Below are 20140 nucleotides of genomic sequence, written 5' to 3' on the forward strand. Positions count from 1 at the left end.
AGCATCCTTCTGGACCGTCTTGAGGGGCTGGGAGCTGGGGGCACTGTTATACAGTGGTTCCGCTCCTTCCTCCTGGGCCGTGTTCAGAAAGTGGTGGGGGATGAGTGTTCAGACCCCTGGGCTCTCACTTGTGGGGTGCCTCAGGGTTCTGTCCTCTCCCCCATGCTTTTCAACATCTACATGCGGCCGCTGGGAGAGATCATCAGGAGGTTTGGGCTGGGTGTTCATCAGTATGCGGATGATACCCAGCTCTACCTCTCTTTTAAATCAGAACCAGTGAAGGCGGTGAAGGTCCTGTGTGAGTGTCTGGAGGCGGTTGGAGGATGGATGGCGGCTAACAGATTGAGGTTGAATCCTGACAAGACAAAAGTACTGTTTTTGGGGGACAGGAGGCGGGCAGGTGTGGAGGATTCCCTGGTCCTGAATGGGGTAACTGTGCCCCTGAAGGACCAGGTGCGCAGCCTGGGAGTCATTTTTGACTCACAGCTGTCCATGGAGGCACAGGTCAAATCTGTGTCCAGGGCAGCTGTTTACCAGCTCCATCTGGTACGTAGGCTGAGACCCTATCTGCCTGCGGACTGTCTCGCCAGAGTGGTGCATGCTCTGGTTATCTCCCGCTTGGACTACTGCAATGCACTCTATGTGGGGCTACCTTTGAAGGTGACTCAGAAACTACAACTAATCCAGAATGCGGCAGCTAGACTGGTGACTGGGAGCGGCCGCCGAGACCATATAACACCGGTCTTAAAAGACCTGCATTGGCTCCCAGTACGTTTCCGAGCAGAAGAAGAAGAAGAGTTTGGATTTGATATCCCGCCTTTCACTCCCCTTCAGGAGTCTCAAAGCGGCTAACAATCTCCTTTCCCTTCCTCCCCCACAACAAACACTCTGTGAGGTGAGTGGGGCTGAGAGACTTCACAGAAGTGTGACTGGCCCAAGGTCACCCAGCAGCTGCATGTGGAGGAGCGGAGACGCGAACCCGGTTACCCAGATTACGCGACTACCACTCTTAACCACTACACCACACTGGCACAATTCAAAGTGTTGGTGCTGACCTTTAAAGCCCTAAACGGCCTCGGTCCAGTATACCTGAAGGAGCGTCTCCACCCCCATCAATCTGCCCGGACGCTGAGGTCCAGCGCCGAGGGCCTTCTGGCGGTTCCCTCATTGCGAGAAGCAAAGCTACAGGGAACCAGGCAGAGGGCCTTCTCGGTAGTGGCGCCCGCCCTGTGGAACGCCCTTCCAGCAGATGTCAAAGTGATAAACAACTACCTGACATTCAGGAGACATCTGAAGGCAGCCCTGTTTAGGGAAGTTTTTAACGTGTGATATTTTATTGTATTTTTGGTTTTTATGGAAGCTGCCCAGAGTGGCTGGGGAGGCCCAGCCAGATGGGCGGGGTATAAATAATAAATTATTATTATTATTATTATTATTAGTTTAAACAAACTATAATTCTTGAGTTTGATCATCTGAGGATACTTCAGTTAGTTTAAAATGGAAAGAAAATTCTTTCAATCTCTGTTCACATAGCAAAAAACAATGGTTTTCCCCTGTGCCTGAACCCAGCCCACTAAGTGATACTTAGTGATTTTTTAAAAGAATGAGCAGAACGGTTTTTTTGGCTTTGTTTTACAAATAATTAAAAATGTTAACATGATTACTAGAAAATGCCCTGTAGACTGAATTAAATTGAACCATGAGAGGTAACTGAACTAATTGATGTGAAAGTGCTCTTCTTCCTGCCTTGCTGAAGTCAATTGCTGCAATAAACTGAGTTGATTAACTTAGCAGAAAAATCTAATGAAGGTAATCCTACAATTTTACAACACTAGCAATATACAAGATGTGCTTTATAGTGCTAAACCTCTATTTTTGGCAAAGTACCACATCTCCCAACCCAACAGAACCAAAGGGGTAGAAGAATTCGCCTGTAGTGTTATGCCAAGGACACACCCCAGAGGATTCTATTTCTACATTCCAGAAGATTAAGTAATTCTTCTGAGCAGAACAACACAGCATATTTATCTTAAGACTGACATTTGACATGAACTAAAGTAGGGTAGCTTGGTTAATATAATTTTATTTTATTTCTTGTTAATGGTATTGATAACACCCCAATGATTGCACTTACTGGTTGGATTAAGCTACCATGAAGTAACATAGTAAATGTCCACTTCGTTTACATCAAACTAAGAGCCTTGGTACTGACTCCTGCAGTATCCATATTTCCAGAGTAGAGCCTTCCCCTCAGTGAGGGTCAGAGTTCCATGGCAGAGCTTATGCTCTGAATGCAGAAGGGGCATTCAGTGAGTTAAAAACCCCAACATCTCCAATGAAACTGATATCAGGAATAGGACGCAGATACACCTCTGCTGAAAACCTTGGAAAGCTGCTGGCAGTGAGGATGGACAGTGCTGGACTGGGTGGACAAATGGACCAATTCAGCAGAAGCGTTCCTCATTTTTCATGTTTGAGGCCCTTCCTGAAGGTTCACTTGAGGACCGCTTCACTGCAGATGTGGCTACCCATGCAGGTCTTCAGTAGAGGGCATTGTTTTGGTTCCCCTACTATCAAAAGTGAGGGCAGTGGCTACAAAGGTGAGAGGGCTTCTCAGTGGTGAAGTTCCATTTGTGGAATGCTCTCAACTCAACTGAGGGGCTGACCTAGCACCAAGTTTTAAAATATGAATTCATTTCTCTTGAAATTTTTACGTTGCTTTGAGATCCTCTGCAGTTAGTTCTCATGTTAATTTAACAACACTGCTACATTTCTCTATTTTTAGTTACCTGATCGTCTTTGAATGGCCTGATCCAACGTTGTGTTCCTGAAAAGCTCAAAGTCCGGCTTCTTTTCAATTCATTCATATGCTCAGATTCCCCATTTCCACCTAAACATTTCTCCCTTCTCTCCATATCCTTATGCATTATTGTTAATTTTTATTGTTAACACTTCTATCCTGTCAGGGCTTAGCCACACTTCCTTTTGTCCCACTGCAGTACCCCAGGGAAAGCCGCTCTTTAGCATTCAATTACAGCAAATGACAATTCTGGTTTCCCCCCAAATGGATTGTCATTTGTTCCTTTTTTCTCTCTAAAGAGCAAGTTTTCCCTTGGAAAGGAATGGGTCAAGGGGAAAACCGCTCAGATCTATGCCTAGAAAGTGCGGGTCAAGTGACAAACCGTTTGGACCCTTGCTTTCTATGCATGGCACAAGTAGAAGAGTAGATGATCCCTAAGACACTCTCTTCAGTTGCTCCTTCTACCTATCACAGGCTCTATAAATATTGTTGTCACCCTGCAGCAAAATAGGCTTCAGCGTGATCATTATGCATTCCAATGTACACATGCTGGGTGTTTTTTCACCCAAGCATTAATACTCTATAAAATTAAAGCATTTATTATGTTTGAAAGTTCTCACTTCTTGCAATCCAAGAACCTCTAGGCTCTCTGAAGTAATTTGAAGAACATAATTGATTTAGGATACACATATGTAGTTACATCAATCATCTCTACACACCACAAAAACTGAGATAATTTAGTTCAAAGTCTCTATCCCCAAAGCACTGCTTAAAGTATGGCTACAAAATTTGGAAGAGGGGAAACAGAGGTTCCCATATTAGTATATGCTGCTTATTCCCCTCTTAAATTCAAAACGCCTAGTGTTAAAAAAATGAAAAGCCAAAATGGTATCCCTTCTACCCCATCTATATGCTGTGTTGTTACCTAATGTGGCTCAAATGATGCCAGGTTCAAAACTGAGGCAAGTTCTTAAAAGTCCTTTACATAGCTTAGTGTCTGCTGAACTAAGTAAGGGGATGAGGAAGGTTGCCCAAATCTTTGGTAAATGCAAAGCTTAGCTGATGGTGGAAAGAACTACTGCAGCACAATGCAATACTGGGCTGCAGTAGAGTCAGTGGCAAGCCTCCCATTGGCATAAAGGAGATTAGAATTTCATCGACAGTGAGCAATGAGCCCAGGAGTTCTAAACATCTTTCCAGAGCATACATCATTTCATCATGACACATTCAGATTGTATTGTAGGCACCTCCACCCTTCTCCTATTTACATTTACATAACATGGTAACTAAAGCAATTGCCTAAGCTAAAAAGTATTTATTGTATTCCCCTCCCCCCAAAGGCCAAACAACGTTTAAGACCATTTAAACAGCTGGGGGAAGTTGAGAGCTAGAATCTTTCTTTCTGAAGCTTAGGGCACAAAAGCTGTACCTCAACTGCACATACCCTGGCATTTCAGTTGATGGTTTAGTCAGGTACAGGCCCATTGCCAAGGAAATGAATCATGGGAAGGTTAAATGCCTTACTTATGAATTTCTTTTCCCCTCCCATAATTTCTCTACTCCATAGTTTGAATTTTGATCCTTTGAGGACAAGCCTCTCAGTGCCTATTTGTTGAAGGGTTAACTTTCCTTTCTGTTTAAAAATGGCAAACATTTTTAAAATTATTGTTCTTGTTCTTGTTGTTTAATAATGCAAAACCATCTTTATTAGGCTAACTAGTAAATGTGTGGCCTCTCAACTTCTGCATAGAATTCTTCCTCAGGCAAAATGGAAAGTGTCAGTTTATAGAATGCAGGGCTGATTAAAAAGTCAGAAAATTTTATTAATCTGAACTATATAGCTGCTTAATTGGGGTGGGGGGATAATCAGGGTGGGGGAGTGTGCTTCAAATAAGTAATTGAATATGAGCTATAAATTATTATAATGACCTAATGATCCACTGCAGCAAACTGAAATGTGGAATTTTAAAGATTATACTTTCCATCTATGTAGCTCTCTCACATAAGAAGAACTCAGACCGCATTACTGCCATTCCTCTGTGCATCCACTGCATAAGTGTAGTATCATTGTGGTGTCAGGTTCTACCTACAATCTTACATATCAACTAAACACTGCACATAAATGTATAAGCTCAGGGGTGCTCCTCAGATGATCAACAAGTACACTGAGACTGTAAAAATATTTAGGCTGCCTAATTTATTCCGTTCTCTAACTTCCAATATTTAAGAAAATATATTCTGTTAAAGCTAGGAATATAACTTTTACACACTTTCTTCTCATGCTTGGGTGGCAGGACTCTACTTCCACCCAGCTCACCCCAGCCACTCTAAAACAGCTACACAAAAAGGCACACAACAGTGATATAGACACTGGAACCAGACCCTGTGTTTGACCCAAATACCACCTCTGTCCACCTATCTTCTCTGGCAATACTATTACAGGACGTCCTATTATCATCCACAACATCAGGGGTTCTATCACTTGCTCATATTTCACTGCAATATGTGCCATCATATTCTAATAGTGTCTTTCTCCATAAGGCAAACATAACAGTATCTAAGCAATTAAGAATAAATGGACAAAAATTTGACATCAGAAATGGCAATGAAGCCAGTGAGGGGACATACCAGCCTTCCAAGATACAAGACAGACCTTATGGTGACTACCCTTAAACCCTTAAAGTTCCTTTAACTTCAGAAGGAGACTAAAGCGTGAAACAGTTGAATTGCAATACGCCAAAAAGTTTAGGGCTATATTTCAGAGTAAATTGACACAATGGATTTTTACCACACTATATGCGATCACTGGTGTCCCCATGTCAGGGTGTTTGTTTTAACAACTACTGATTTTGTATGCATATGAAACTAATGAGTTTCATTTCCTTCTGATCTGATTGTTTATACACTTCCTCCCCCTTCCTGTGAAAAAACCCTACAAATGTACCTGCAGTTCAAGACAACATGCATCTGATTAAGCATTCTGTAGTCAATGAAAGTTTATCTGCTTAGTCTTGGGTACCACAGGAAGATACTAACACGGCTACCACTCTGGATATTGGCATTTAGTAATCCACTATTCTTCAGCTCAATAGTGTTTTCTAAAGTTGCATCTGATGTAACATCACAAGCATATGTGATCATAATTTGAAACCTCCTTTCCCAAGAGTTTATATTTTAAAGTGTGGGGGGTGGGGAGAGAGTGAACAGCTAATGCATATAAAATTACTCTGGCAGAGGGAAATAAAAATAAAATGGAATTCTGGCAGGAGATTCTTTTTGACATAATGCAACATAGAGTTTTTCAGCTGAAAAGGTTATAAACTCAAGTGACCTATAAAAAAACATGAAGTGTACACAGACAATGGGAAACACAGACAAGGATGTATATTGTATTATATCATTTACTGCTTTAGCCAGTGGTGCAGGAATCTTCCATAAGGTGACGAGGCGGAGGAAAAGATGGTGAATCCCTGCATCACACATATCTTTCATGCTAGTATGGAAGCCGGTTCCTCGTGGTGCAATCTTATGCTGCTGCATATGTGTATACATACCAGAATATACAAACAGATACCAGAGCATACATGTGGGTGTTTCCTAGATTATTGTTGCCCAGTCAGGATAGGAAAAGGAGTAGGAGCATTGGCTAGGTAAATATTGCACATTTTGCTCTGCCCACAAGGTTCTGGGAGATACACACATATTGCAGTGACTGTACACTAAACCGAAAATGAAAGCTTTAAATAAATCAATTGTTAAATTAAACATACCATATAAAACACTGTAAGTGAGGAACTATCTTACCTTGAGAAATTGAGGAAGTGAACATGTCTAGTGAATAAATAGGGCTGTTCGGCAGTGCTTATATTTTTAATCAATTCCATCTAAAAACAAGAACACACTGAATTTAAAATCAAGCTTGTCAAAATGTGGCACCCAAACAGCAGCCTTCAGAAGAGATTTGTTTTTTTGAGGTACAGTACTGATACATTAGATTCCAGCCACTGGCACCAACGATATGGGGGCCTGGGCACCCACAAAAAATTGTTGTGGGTGCTCGGCACCCACACTGCAGGGCCTCTGACATGACTTCTCGGGCCTTGCAAAGCACTGTAAGTCACATCCAAGGCCTCATGGGGGCCTTGGGGTTGGTGTCCAAGGCGTTATGCAGCCTCTGACGCAAATTCCAGGGCTCCCAGGCAGCATGTACAATGTAATGTGATGTCATGATGCAACGTGATGTCATTATGGTATGGCGTGATGTCATGATGTCACGCTACATTGCATGTGCTGCTGGGCACCCATAATCTGGGGTCAAGTCAGTGCCCCTGACCCCAGCACTGTCTATCAAGGGTAATGGGAAGGAATAGAGATGGTCTATGCTACACTAAGATGGGAGAAAATAAGGCCACTTCTGTGACCTCCTAGCCTGCAAAAGTTCTAAATGTCAATATACTTTGCTTCACCAATTCACATGCTTGTTACATCAATTTTGTGGGATAAGTAGGAAGTAGTTTTCTTCTCTTCCTACTGGCAGTTGCTGTGCCTGACTTTTGCTCTATTTACTGCGGTGCTTTGGAAAGTAACAGCTTCATAAAGCAGTACGTGCAAGGAGCAGTGGCGGCTTCGGCTGGGGGAGGGCAGGATATAAATAAAATTTATTATTATTTTTATTATTATTTCTAAGGTCAACCTTTTTAATGTTGAATGAAAGGTTCCTTGGGACCAGTAACATCATGGCCACATACATTTCTCAGAGTCTGCAGGGGATGTCCTAGACTTTGCACTTAATTGGAATATCTGCTCTAATGTTAAAAACCTATCACATTCAAACACCTGCCCATCAGAATATGTGCATGAAATTCACACATATTGTTCAAAAATATTACACCTCCTATATTTATTCAATGTAGAAATATATTGCTTCTCATAACAAAATTATGCACAGCTTTGCAGTGTATACCAGGAGACAGATGTGCCTAAAAGAACACAAATGAGTAAGTCAAGGTCTAAATAAACATAATGTAATTCTACCACATAGAACTTGCATTGCAATGGTGTGATGCAGTGCTTTTTCCCCCGAGAAAAAGAGGTGCAGGAACTTCCACCTTTTTTCGACAGACAAACCTAAGTTGTTGAGTTTCTTTCAGGAAGGGCTTTTTCGGCTGAAAAAAAAGCCCTGGTGTGATGTCATGTAAAATTGTTTGGTTACTATTGTACATTCTATTTGCCACCAACCGTAGACCTAATTTTTGGTAACTTAAAAAAATTCTTTCATACCCATGTGAGAGAAAAAAAAAGGTGTTTATTTACTGTAGGCCCTGACTTTATTCTTTCATTTGTATCTACTGACTGGCCAGGCATTAAGTCGTAATCTACCTTTTCCATTATTTAAGAAAGCCTATGCTATTGTTTCCATGGAGATCGCTTTTCAAAAGCTGGTCTCAACTATCAGGATAGTTTTTCCTCTCCCCTCACTATTTTGGCCTGGTTGTGTTTAAGTCATTTTAGAATGCAGTTCCAAGATTTAATAATGCAAAACTAGATTTTACTTTTAATTTCAGAATATATTTGGTTAAAAAGGGGGCTGAAATACAGTTCTCAGCACTTACTTTCAGCTTTTGGAGTGTTCTGTAAAATGTCAGGCTCCTGAAAGCGTTAAAAGAGATGTGTGCAAAAGAATTCCAGACATTCTTGCAGCTCTGATTTCCTGACTTCTGCTCTGCGCAGATTATTCTAATTGGCTTTAGAAAAACTTCTAGTTGTATTTGGTGGGTGGGGGGTGGACTTGACTGTTACCATTCCTTTAACTTGAGGGCTACAGTAACTGAGCAAGATTACATACAGATTTGTCCAATTAGGCAATATAAAGCAATGCACAAATTGGAAATAAATATGTTTGTAGAAGGTGGTAATATGCATGTTTCCTCACTCTAGTTTAGTGGGGCTTACTCCCAAGTAAATATGCATAGGATTGCATCCTATGTTAAGTTAAATTGCTGGAAATGCTGCTCTAGTTTGGATGTATTTACTTGTTATAGCATAAATAGCACTATATACTGTTTTTCATGATACTGTTGGAAACTTCTCAGCTAGCCAAAAGCAAGGCAGACTACCCAAGCTGTTCTCCAGTGCACCTGTTTCATGTACCTACCAAGTCTAGTCTGAGGCTCCCTTCTCCCCAGCTCAACAGAAGATTCATGGGAGTGGGAGGAGGAGGATGAGGACAAGAAGAAGAATCAGAAGAAGAATCAGAATCAGAAGAAGAAGAATTGCAGTAAAGACAAGAGAAGGGTTAGCTCGATCATATAGATAGACTGTGCAGGTCCCTTGGTAGGAACAAATCAAAGGGCATTCTCATGCTAATCACTCTACACACAGTCTGTGCACCCTGGAATCCTCTAGAATGCAGGCATAGTCTCAGGTTCTACAGTGAGCAGATCCTGCCAGAAGAAAGAATATAAGTAGAATCCTGCTGGATCAAACCAAAAGCCCATCTAGTTCAGTATCCTGTTCTCACACTGGCCAATGAGATGTCTATGGTGTGCCCACAAGCAGGGCCTGACTTCAACAGCAATCTTCCCTTCTGCGGAAGCCCAAAGCTAGATCTAGTCAAACTAGCTGAAGAATTAATACTTCCATGTGTCTCTGCAAAAGAAAATCCCACCACACTGACCAAACAACTCATATTAGGTATAGGGAATGTGGAATGACACCTCCCTGACCCAGCCAATGTTTGCATTTCTTTTGATGCTTTTGTCCAGAAAGGTATAAAAACTGGACTGCTGGAGCCATTTTTTGTTCTGGCTTTGCCTGGTTCCACTATGAAAATCAATTGCTCAATCACCTATGTGGTTTTGGGCTCCCCAGATCCACTCTGCTGAATATCACTGGGCCTGAAATCACTTAGCTAGCGAGAACCAGGGATCAGATTCTCCTGCTTTTTCCTTTATTGTCTCTGGACCCCCTGCTTGCTGAAGCAAATGTCCCGGCTTGGTGTGGCTGCTTCAACAACCCATTCCCAGGCTTCACTACTTTTCATCCCTTTCCCTGGATCTTTGCTACCTGAATCTGAGATCCATGAAGCTTTTTTTCAGGGTCTTTTTGCTGCCTTTGATGTTTTTCCTGCCTCACCTAGTCAGGGGAAACAGGTTATGTAGTCAGCATCTAGGACTGCTCAGCAGGGCACATGTCTCTCCCCATACTGTCTCTCAGAGCCTTCACAACTGCTCCATCTTCCTATCTTTGAGTGTGTGTGACTGCGTTTTAGAAGCCACCATCTGGTCAGAAGAACAGACAAGCCAGCTGAATCAGGCCAATGGACCATCTAGCCCAATATTCCTTTTTCTCATGTGGCAGGACCTGGATGCAACAGCACTTTGCTCACATGGTTCCCAGAAGCTGGTATTCAGGGGCCTCCTTTGCCCAGAAGAATCGTCCTGCTCAGCTGTGCATGAATGAGGCCTGGTCTGCAAGATTAGCCCAGATAGAGAGTGCAGGCTGAACTCATCCCCCATCTCCTCCAATGCCTTGCGTGCTTGTTCCTTCTTGTGTGTGTGCATTTAGTTGTTCTGTAGTTAGCTAATCCCCTGAAACCATAGAAATGTATGCATATTGCTACTGCCCACTGATGTTAATAGATATGAATTGTTGTGGAGCTATACCCCACTGAAATGTTAAATGTGTATATTTTGATTCTCAATAGATATCTGCATCTTTAAGACCTGTGTGAGTATAAATTACTGGGTAAATCTGCCAAGATGCACAAATGCCAATGTCTAACATGCGTCTACTGAGGAGGCTTGATAATAGCAGCCTGTTTATTCTACCACAATTTTGACTTACTTCCATTTTTGTACATTATAGAAAGGGCAACTCCATAAGACTATAGGAGAGTGACAGAATTATTAAACCTAGCACACCCAACTGTAGGGCTTATTTCTGCCTTTCAATTTTTGAAATCACAGATCAAAGGTTAATACTGTATTGACAGCACAATCTATACATATTTACTCAGGAGGAAGTTAAACTGTGTCCAACGGGTCTTATAGTCTAATAAGTATTTTTAGTACTGCAGCCCGAGACAAATTTTGCTCCTTAATATTGTCTTGGATCTCCCAATAAGGGTGTAAAAGATTGTTTAGTATAACATTGGGCTGCGTTTTCAGCAGCAGTCCACTTGGTGGCGTAGAGAAATGGTTGATTCATGACAGGTTAAGAGAAAGGCCACTCATATGAAGGATGCAAACAAAATCCAGTTTCATCCAAAGGAAATGTAATTGGTTACCTGGAATTAAAATAACCTTTTACTGTAGCAACACTAAACATATAAGTTCTTCAAATCATTCCTTTTCATTTTTTAAAAGGAAAACAAAAATGTTGATCCACTTTAGATAAAATCCAGAGAACTTTAACTTATTCTGCACAACAATATTGTAGTAAGCAACACATTTTCATATTCTACAATGATTTTTGTTTTAAATCTGCAAAGATTTGGGAAATAATAAAAATAAACAGTGGCTTTAAATTATACATATGTTGCTGTGAGAAAATTATTTTTAAAGTCAGGTCATTTACATCACGATAATGTGCATCTCTAATATGAAGTAAGCCCCACCAAGTTCAATGGAGCTTAAGTGTTCAGATGTTTATAATCTTAATCATGGCCAATCCTACTTTCTTATAAAATGATGGGGTGTATGGGGTGGCGCTAACAACATCATAAAATGACTTGATTTACACAAGCCTTTAAGAACGGCTTCAAAGGATGGAGTTAGGAGGACCCAGAATAAACTGAGGGTTGCGAGAGATTCTAGAGGGCTTCCCTGGCTGTGTTTGGGGCCGGATGTGGCCCAATAGCCTTCTAAATCCAGCCCAGGACAGTCTGGGAATCAGACTGGGAATTACCGTATTTTTCGCTCTATAGCACGCACCCGACCATAACACGCACATAGTTTTTAGAGGAGGAAAACAAGAAAAAAATATTCTAAACGAAACAGCGAATGTATGATTTTTGTGGTTCATGCTGTGGCCACAGACGTGTGATCTGACGGTGAGTTTGGGGTAGCCCAATGCAAAAATCCTGAGGATCCATGTGGATCCGTGCTTTGTAACCACGTTTTTGCACCACTGAGGCCCCAGGCAACAGTGGGTGCGTGATTTTTTTGGTGCAAGCTGTAGCCATGGACATGCTATGTGATCTGATGGTGAATTTGGGGTGACCCAGTGCAAAAATCCTGAGGATCCATGTGGATCCGTGCTTTGTAACCATGTTTTAAGTGGGGAGGGAAAGAAAAGCACTCAAGGGACAAGGGACACGCGTGGGGTGGGTGGAGAAGGATGCTGTTAATAATGCAGGAGAGGGGTATAAGAGAAGGCTCCTCTCCTCTCCCGCTTTGCTCCTTTAAAGCAAGCAGGCTCTCTGTCCCTCTCTCCTCCCCACTCAGCGGGTCTTCTCCCGCTTTGCTATTTCAAAGCAAGCCACGGAGGAGGGAAGGAAGGGGAACCATGGATCCTCTGCTCACGACTGCAGCAGATCCCCCCGCCATCCGTAGGCATTCGCTCCATAACACGCACAGACATTTCCCCTTACTTTCTAAGAGGAAAAAAGTGAGTGTTATGGTGCAAAAAATACGGTACATTAGTAGAATGTGTCCTTTTATTTAAAATGCATCTCTGAGTTATTTGTAGGGCATAGGAATTTGTTCATTATTTTTTTCAAAATATAGTCCGGCGCACCTCACAGTCTGAGGGACAGTGGACCGGCCCATGGCTGAAAAAGGTTGCTGACCCCTGGGTTTGGAGCAACACAAAGAGAACAGGGAAGCAGCAAGTCTGCTGCTTGGGGAAGGTGGCAAAGTGTGGAATTAAAATAGACTTACTATGTGGCCAAGTGGGTTGCATGACAATAGTATCTAGTTATTCTAGCCCAAGAGTATGGAGTCTTAAAGCAAGAGGCACTAAGCAAACCACAAAGTAAGCTGTGTATACATAGCAGGAGTCTATGGGCCAAAAGGAAACTGATTAGCCAGTAACAGTTTGAAAGTCCATTTCCCTTTAAATTACAGAAGCTTATGAAGAATCCACTGCATGTGGATCTAGTCAGCTTGCTAATACTTGAAACAGAATTCCTGCTTCTTTTCCCATCTTTGATTGCCGCTGCTGTCCCTCCAGGGCCAGCCCACCCATGAGGCAAGGAGAAGCAACCACTTCAGGCAGCAGGCTCCACAGAGGCAGCTGATCAGGCCTCCAAGGAATGCATTGGCGGTGGCTGCCGCACGGCAGCAACAGCTATGGCATGCTCTTTGGAGTCCAAATCTGTCGCCTCCTCGGCAGCACACACACACACACACACACACACACACACACACACACACCAATGCCACAGCGGCCTCTCAGTCAATAGGAGGCTCTGCTGGTCTCCTCCCACCCCTAGGGAGGAATTGGTGGGTGCTGCCCTTTGTGGTTTCCTGGGCTCTGCATCTGAATGGCATAATTCAGAGTGGGTCCCTTCGCATCTGTGACAGGTTTTGATTCCCACTTCAACCACCACTGTTTGATTTTTATGCCCCCCCCCCGTTCTTGATTTAGATATTCATTTACCCCTTCTTCTCTGGTTGTGGGGGGGAAGGACCATTTTGTGGTTTGCTCCAGGAGCCAAAATGTATTGGGCCAGTCCCACTGGCCTCCAATATTCTCTCCCCTATCTGCAGCTTTCACTGCAAAACTCATTTACCCCATTCCTTGCCTCAAAGCTTTTTGATGTTCTGCTTCCGCTTGGAAAATTCTAAACTCCCGGTCCTTACTGCAAGATCTGTCTCTGATTATTATTTTTGGACAACTACTATATACAGGGTTAATTGATCCTCATAGCATGCCGCAGCAGCAGCTTTGATCCTAAAAGTAAGCATCAGTATCTTACACTGGATAATTTCATGGCTTGTTTTCAGGCTGCAATGACTGATTAGCCTTTTCGGCTTTCAGTGCAAAAGAAGAGCTTTTAGAGCAGGGCCCAGAAAGAAAAACAACCAACCTCTGAAAATGTTTGCCTTTCTCCATACTATTTACTGCCATTGTTTCCCCAATCTGCTGCTGCTTCAGTGCCCATTTCTTCCCTTGGTTAGGAATTCTCTCTCTTTCAAACAGTATTCGCAGACAATCCCAGAAAATTCAATGACCTCACAATGCTATATAGCCAATGAACTTTGGCTATGCACCAACACCACTGAAGGCTAAGGAAGCTGATTTAGCCTGCAATCCTGACCCCATTTACCTGGGAGTAAGTCTCGCTGAATTTAATAGGACTTTGACTAAGAGCAATAATTCCTGGTTTCAAATGAGTGATCCTAGGCCATTCAAAATCTAGGAGCAAATGAAGTCTATTCGATGCAACATTTCCGGAATAAGTGAACATTTTCACGTCGCTTACAGTTTAATTCCCCACAAATTGCCAAAAGCAGGGCACCCTTAAATACTGATAAAACAGCAGCAAAAATAGACTTAATTATCAGCTCAGCTATAAATTACTTATGATACCATTTGCCAGAATGATCAAAAAACATATGCAGTTAACAGCTTGTTAGCTAGGAAAAGTGATAATTTTTAATATAAAAATATTTCTAATTCTACTGAAAAATAATTTACTGCAATGCCCTATCAAAAATACTCAGAATTAAATTACTCTAAAAATGAAAACCGTAACATACAAAAAGACACAAACAACTTACCTGTTCATTCTTGGTTAGCCTGGTTTTATTATGAATATCTGATGTAACCAAGTTGAACCCGTGTCTCTCAGACAGAATTCGCAACAGCAAAACCACAGTTCGACTCCCACACTTTCCAACCCTGTTATACACCACTTGGCTAGGGAATGGAAGTACCTAGACAAAGAGATACACATTAGCCTTCCTATTTAGAAATCTTTAAATACACAGAATAATTTTGTTGTAACTCAAGAGATGAGTGTTTCAAAATTAAATGCACATATTTCAGAAATCGAAAGAAAGCACTGCCTCAGAATCCATGAAGTGTTTCTTCTCACAGTGTTAAGCTATTATAGCAATATAATAAATCACATCTAAGATTTAACAGAATTATTGTGGACTAAAGTATTAGCCTACAAAAAGTTTATGTCACAATAAATGTTAGCCTTAAAATGCCACAAATCCTTTCCCCCTAATTTCTCTGTCAAATGTACTAGCAATAAGATTCAATTAGTTATTGTTTCTATTACCTGAGAAGAACAATGAGCTGACTGCACTTTTCATTTAAGAGAGATCTATTTGCATCCTTGCCACTTCCTTCCCCTGTCTGGTTGTTACTCAGGTAGAGTTTCAAAATATGCATAGCATGTTTCAATTCTAGCAAGTTTAATGTCCGACTTCAGAGTTGCACCCCCTTAGAAAGAACTGAGCAATGAGAATGAATAATCTTTGATGAAGAAATTTTAATTCCAATTAATTCCCATCTGAATAAATGCCGGTGTAGATATCAGGACAGCATTCTTTTTGGGGAGTAGGACTGGTTCATTCATTCATTCATTCAAGCCACTTATTAGTCAATGAAAATGTTTACTTCTGCACGCAGTCTTCAGCTGTACTGCTTACTTCACTAAACCAGCCTTACTTCAAGTGCATATCACTTTAAAATCTTATTAATGCAGCCTCTATAGGACAGACTGAGAAGTTAATAAGATTTTTCATTCACAAAGCTTGCCTTTGGAAATCACAGCTTTCATTTAGTTTTCAATTTAATTTTTAATATTTTGAATTATTACTACTTCATTTCTGTTGACTGACACAAAGTGATATGGCTGTTATCTGAATTACATCTTCATGACTAGCCGCAGGAAATGTTATTTATTCATGAGTAACATTTTGCATATTTTAAAAGTGCTTTAATAGTGCTATGCAACCACTGTGCTTTATATCAAATATTTATCACAAACTTTAAATAACTACCAATAAACTAACTGTGTACCTAAAAAATATTGACTGCTTAATATTCTAATTTGTCTGAAACTGTCAAAAGTACAACAGGTGAAAGTTTTATAAAAATACAACATACGGAAATAAGACCTCAGAGGCTGCAAATCTCTCACCAGTTTTGACTGGATAATTCCTATTCTGTCGATGCTAAATTGAATTGTTTTGTGCAATTTATTTAGTTGGATCCTTCACTTATGTGGCTAGACTTGCATATCAATTTGTGCAAGAAGCATAGCTTTCATTAAGCACCTAAATCTGCTGTAGTCGTATGAAAATCAACTAGACTTGTCTGAAAAATGAATGTTGCAGACCTATTTCATCCCCAGGGTGTGAGAGAGTTCTCATCTCCCTACTCATGAGCCATCTCTGCTGCTTTAAATGTTTTTACTCTTTTCATCATTTCCGAAACATTCGGACAAGATATGTATAGGATTCAACTATAAATCTAAATATTATATGTTTACTTAAATCCAAACAGATATAGTAACATAGTTACTCCCACTGCTTCCTCCACTGCCACTGCAAGGAGATCTAAAGCTTTCATTCCTGCTTTTGTTTTGCCTTGGCCTTTCTTTGTGTTCAAACAGGGGCAAACTGCAGTTGATCTTAACTATGGTTACTGAAACAAGGCAATTTCAAACTATAGGTTATGAAGCAGGTTTAACTGAACAGGCTGTGGTTAAGATTAGTCACAGTGCAGAGCTCAAACATAACACCAAACCCTAAACTGACTAAGGTCTGGACACTGAGGAGTAGGATTGGAAGCCCTCTCCACTGCCCCACCCCCAAATTAATTTTCAGAAATGGGGATATTAAGACAGAAGGTGGAAAGTAGGTAATGCAGATCAATTTGGGACTGTGCAAGCTTAAATGATTTAATTTAGGCTCAATTAGTAGTCAATTTCTACAATGTGACATACAGTATAGAAAACCAAAATCATCCTTACGGAACACAAAACCAAAAATGGGCTAAGTTTTTATATCTGGCATCTCAAGTACTGTATGTACATTTCCTTGGCTTTAACCAACCTCCCAAAAAGTGCAATTGCTCTCTGGAGAGAAAGGAGGTTATCAAGTGAGTGAATATCATTTCTCATCAGCTTACAAATATCCCCCTTGTAAGTTTTCTGTGAAAATCCATGTTTATGAATCATAGGAACAGATGGGATGGTCCTGGCCTATACCAAGTCAGATCCCTGATCCATCTCAGTAGTTCAGTATCACCTTTCCACCTGCAGTGGTTCTTTACGGTCTCAAACAGGGATCTTTGATAGCTGTGCTTTCTGACATCCTTTAACTGGAAATTTGAGGGTTCGAACCTAGCACACACATCCAAAGCTTGTGTCCTGCTTCTCCACCACTTTACAGATTGAAAAACTTATATTGTCTTAGGCAGCAATGTCTTCTTGTTTTCAGCAAATGGACATTTCAAAGGATACAACTGTTGCCATTATTGGACACTTACCAAATGTAAGCCTAATTTGCATAGAAACATTTACAGTTGATTGCACTTGTAGCCTAGCTCCATTCATTAGTATAAACTCACTGGCTTAATTTATTCCAGTCACTGATTGCTGTGTGCTACAAGAATCCTACTAGCACCACCCATTTCCAAAAGAGTTCTCCAATAAAGTTATAATCAGTTTTAACAGAAATTTACTTCTAACCCCTCTCAATCCTTTTTGAAGTGATTCCTTTTCTTTTAGAATATGCTGTAATTTCCACTGATATATCATATGCCTTTATAAAACTGACTTTCCACAACAGAGCCCATTAGACTAACTACAGATAAGCTACGTAACAAAACAAAACAAAAAAGTGAGGGGTAAAACATAATACCAAATACCACCAGGGATTCAGAGATGATAGGAAAAAAGTGTTTACTCAACTCAACTAATATGTATCTTTACAAAAAATAATAAAAATTAGTTCAGTTTTGATGTTATCATTTATTTATTTCCTTTATGAATCCCACGAGTCATCCCAAAGCGATCTGCATTTTAACAATCATAAATACTAACAGTTAAAAAGGTCCACATTATTTGAGGTTGATACTGATACAACTCTTATTTCAAGTTGGCCAACGCACTTGAAAGTTTCAGAGGAGGAGTTAGGTCAGCCTTAAGCTCCATGATAGGCGTAGAAGACCATCAGAAGTGAGAGAGATTCCTGCTGCTTCACAGTATTCAGAGTGATAGTGTGGGTGTAGCAGTTAAAGTGTTAGACCACGGTTCAAAACCCCACTCAGCTATGAAGCTCATGTCATGGCATGGGCCAGTCACAGTCTCTCAGTCCAACCTACCTCACAGGGGTGCTATGAGAATAAAATGTAGAGGAGAACCATCCATGGCACACTGAGTTCCTTGGCAGAAACATGGTGATATAAATAAAATAGTAAAGAAAATAGAAAAAAATAGCAAATATTCTGTCTTCCACACATCTCCTAAAATCCACACTGTGAATCAAAGGATTTTTCTTTTTTGTTATTAATGCTATGCTGTGGTTTAAACCACAGAGACTAGGGCTTGCTGATCAGAAGGTCGTTGGTTCGAATCCCCGCAACGAGGTGAGCTCCCGTTGCTCGGTCCCTGCTCCTGCCAACCTAGCAGTTCGAAAGCACGTTAAAGTGCAAGTAGATAAATAGGTACAGCTGCGGCGGAAACGGTGTTTCCGTGCGCTGCTCTGGTTCGCCAGAAGTAGCTTAGTCATGCTGGCCACATGACCCGGAAGCTGTACACCGGCTCCCTCAGCCAATAAAGCGAGATGAGCGCCTCAACCCCAGAGTCGGCCACGACTGGACCTAATGGTCAGGGGTCCCTTTACCTTTTTATTTTGTGTTTTTATGTTGTAAACTGCCCTTTAATTTTTGAAAGAAGGGCGGCATATAAATTTGATGATGATGAATCTCATGCTATGTTGGGATTTTGGTCCTAAACAAATAAATATTTCCAAATGTTGATGAGATGAAACAGTGATCCACAATAAAATAAGTTCTTTGAGTGTACTGCTGAAATCAGGAGACAGGTAGGAGTCTTGCTCCCATTCTGCATGAAGCAAGATTCTCTGCAACGTATGTAGCAATCACAGGTAAGGTATCTCTCATTTTGTGCTGGGCATCTGGGGACAGGTGGTAATCAAATAAAGATGAATCAGGTAGTAGCTGGTTTGGGTGATTACATTTATGGATCTCCAAGTATGGAAATATTTGAAAAAGATATAAACACCACACTCTTTAATTGATGTAGATCCCAATCAAAACATTTATTGAACACTGAATACTACACTTTCATAGCAATCGTATGTGCTGATCATCTGTAATCCTTTGTAAACCTATTAAAAACAAGGGAAACTGAACTTAGTGAGAGGTTAAATGTTGGTAAAAATATGCAGAATCAAGCTGAGTGTCTTAAAATAATGTGGCTTATATCAATCTTGCAATCAAACCCTCAAAACTATTATCACTAGTCACAGGGATCACTTCTTCTGCATCGAATTGTGCTGTATGGGGCAGGAAGAGCTAGTTCTCTCCCAGTTTACAGAAAAGTTGGTGCCTAGTTGACTTGCTATAGGCAAGCAGTTATTTATAAGCCAAGATTACAAAAGGCAATCTGCAGGTAGATTTTTAAATGTTATTTATTTTTACACCTTTTAGGGCAATCCTATCTGGATTTTGGTCTTGATATATTTCCCCCCCTATAACTGAAACAGAGGCAACAGATGGTAAGACAATTGACTTAGTGAGTAAATAAGGAAATAAAAATAAAAGGGAAGAAGTGCCTCTGCTTGTGCAGTTAATGTGGATAATCTCCTCTCATTTTTCAGCTCTCACAATTTTTTTTACACAAACGTTTGAGAAATGTCTCAAAGCTTAAGAGTGACACTTGGCACTTCCCACTACCCTCTTGCATGGTTCAGTAGGCTATTAGCAGCCAGATTAAGTGGGAGGCAAGGAGCAGAATTCTTTTTGCATTTCATGGGCCATCAGCTCAACATGATTCTTAAACTCTGGCATCTCAGAACATCTGGTTCACACTGTGAAGATCAAAGTTATAGCACACCAATTTGCAGGCTAGATGGATTTGGTCTTAAAAGACCAAAATGGATAGTAGAAGCATTTGGTACAACAATCACTACTGTTCTGACCTGGATTTTTGTTGTTGTTTACAAATCAAGACTCTCTTAAAGTTGTAGGAGAATGTTGACAAAAATTAGGTTGTAAAAGAAAAGGGAATTGAAAATTTGAAACTGAAACACAACATTCCTTATATTGATAGCTTCTAGTTTGGGAGGGGGCAGGGATGGCAATACAAAACACAAAATAAATCAAACCAAACATTTATGTGAGCTACCT

The 20140-nt window shown here is 40.9% G+C and overlaps 2 protein-coding genes across 3 annotated transcripts in view; one reads left to right on the forward strand and one right to left on the reverse strand.

The window, feature by feature from the left end:
* LOC309528111 (uncharacterized protein) overlaps positions 1-3745 on the forward strand; it is a 103812-nt gene extending 100067 nt beyond the window's left edge. Inside the window, exon 4 of the transcript XR_014217514.1 lies at positions 2786-3745. The gene's annotated coding sequence lies outside the window, so the exon portion shown is untranslated. The remainder of the gene's footprint in view (positions 1-2785) is intronic.
* Positions 1-20140, reverse strand: part of UST (uronyl 2-sulfotransferase) — a 117780-nt gene that overhangs the window by 54747 nt on the left and 42893 nt on the right. For both annotated transcript variants that reach the window (XM_082215301.1, XM_082215302.1), the window contains exons 3-4: positions 14527-14682; positions 6605-6684 (exon numbers count right to left, since the gene is read on the reverse strand). In XM_082215301.1, the coding sequence (XP_082071427.1) occupies positions 6605-6684; positions 14527-14682 (236 nt within the window). The remainder of the gene's footprint in view (positions 1-6604; positions 6685-14526; positions 14683-20140) is intronic.

This window comes from Podarcis vaucheri (assembly GCF_965113315.1).
Source record: "Podarcis vaucheri genome assembly, chromosome: 3".
Taxonomy (NCBI): domain Eukaryota; kingdom Metazoa; phylum Chordata; class Lepidosauria; order Squamata; family Lacertidae; genus Podarcis; species Podarcis vaucheri.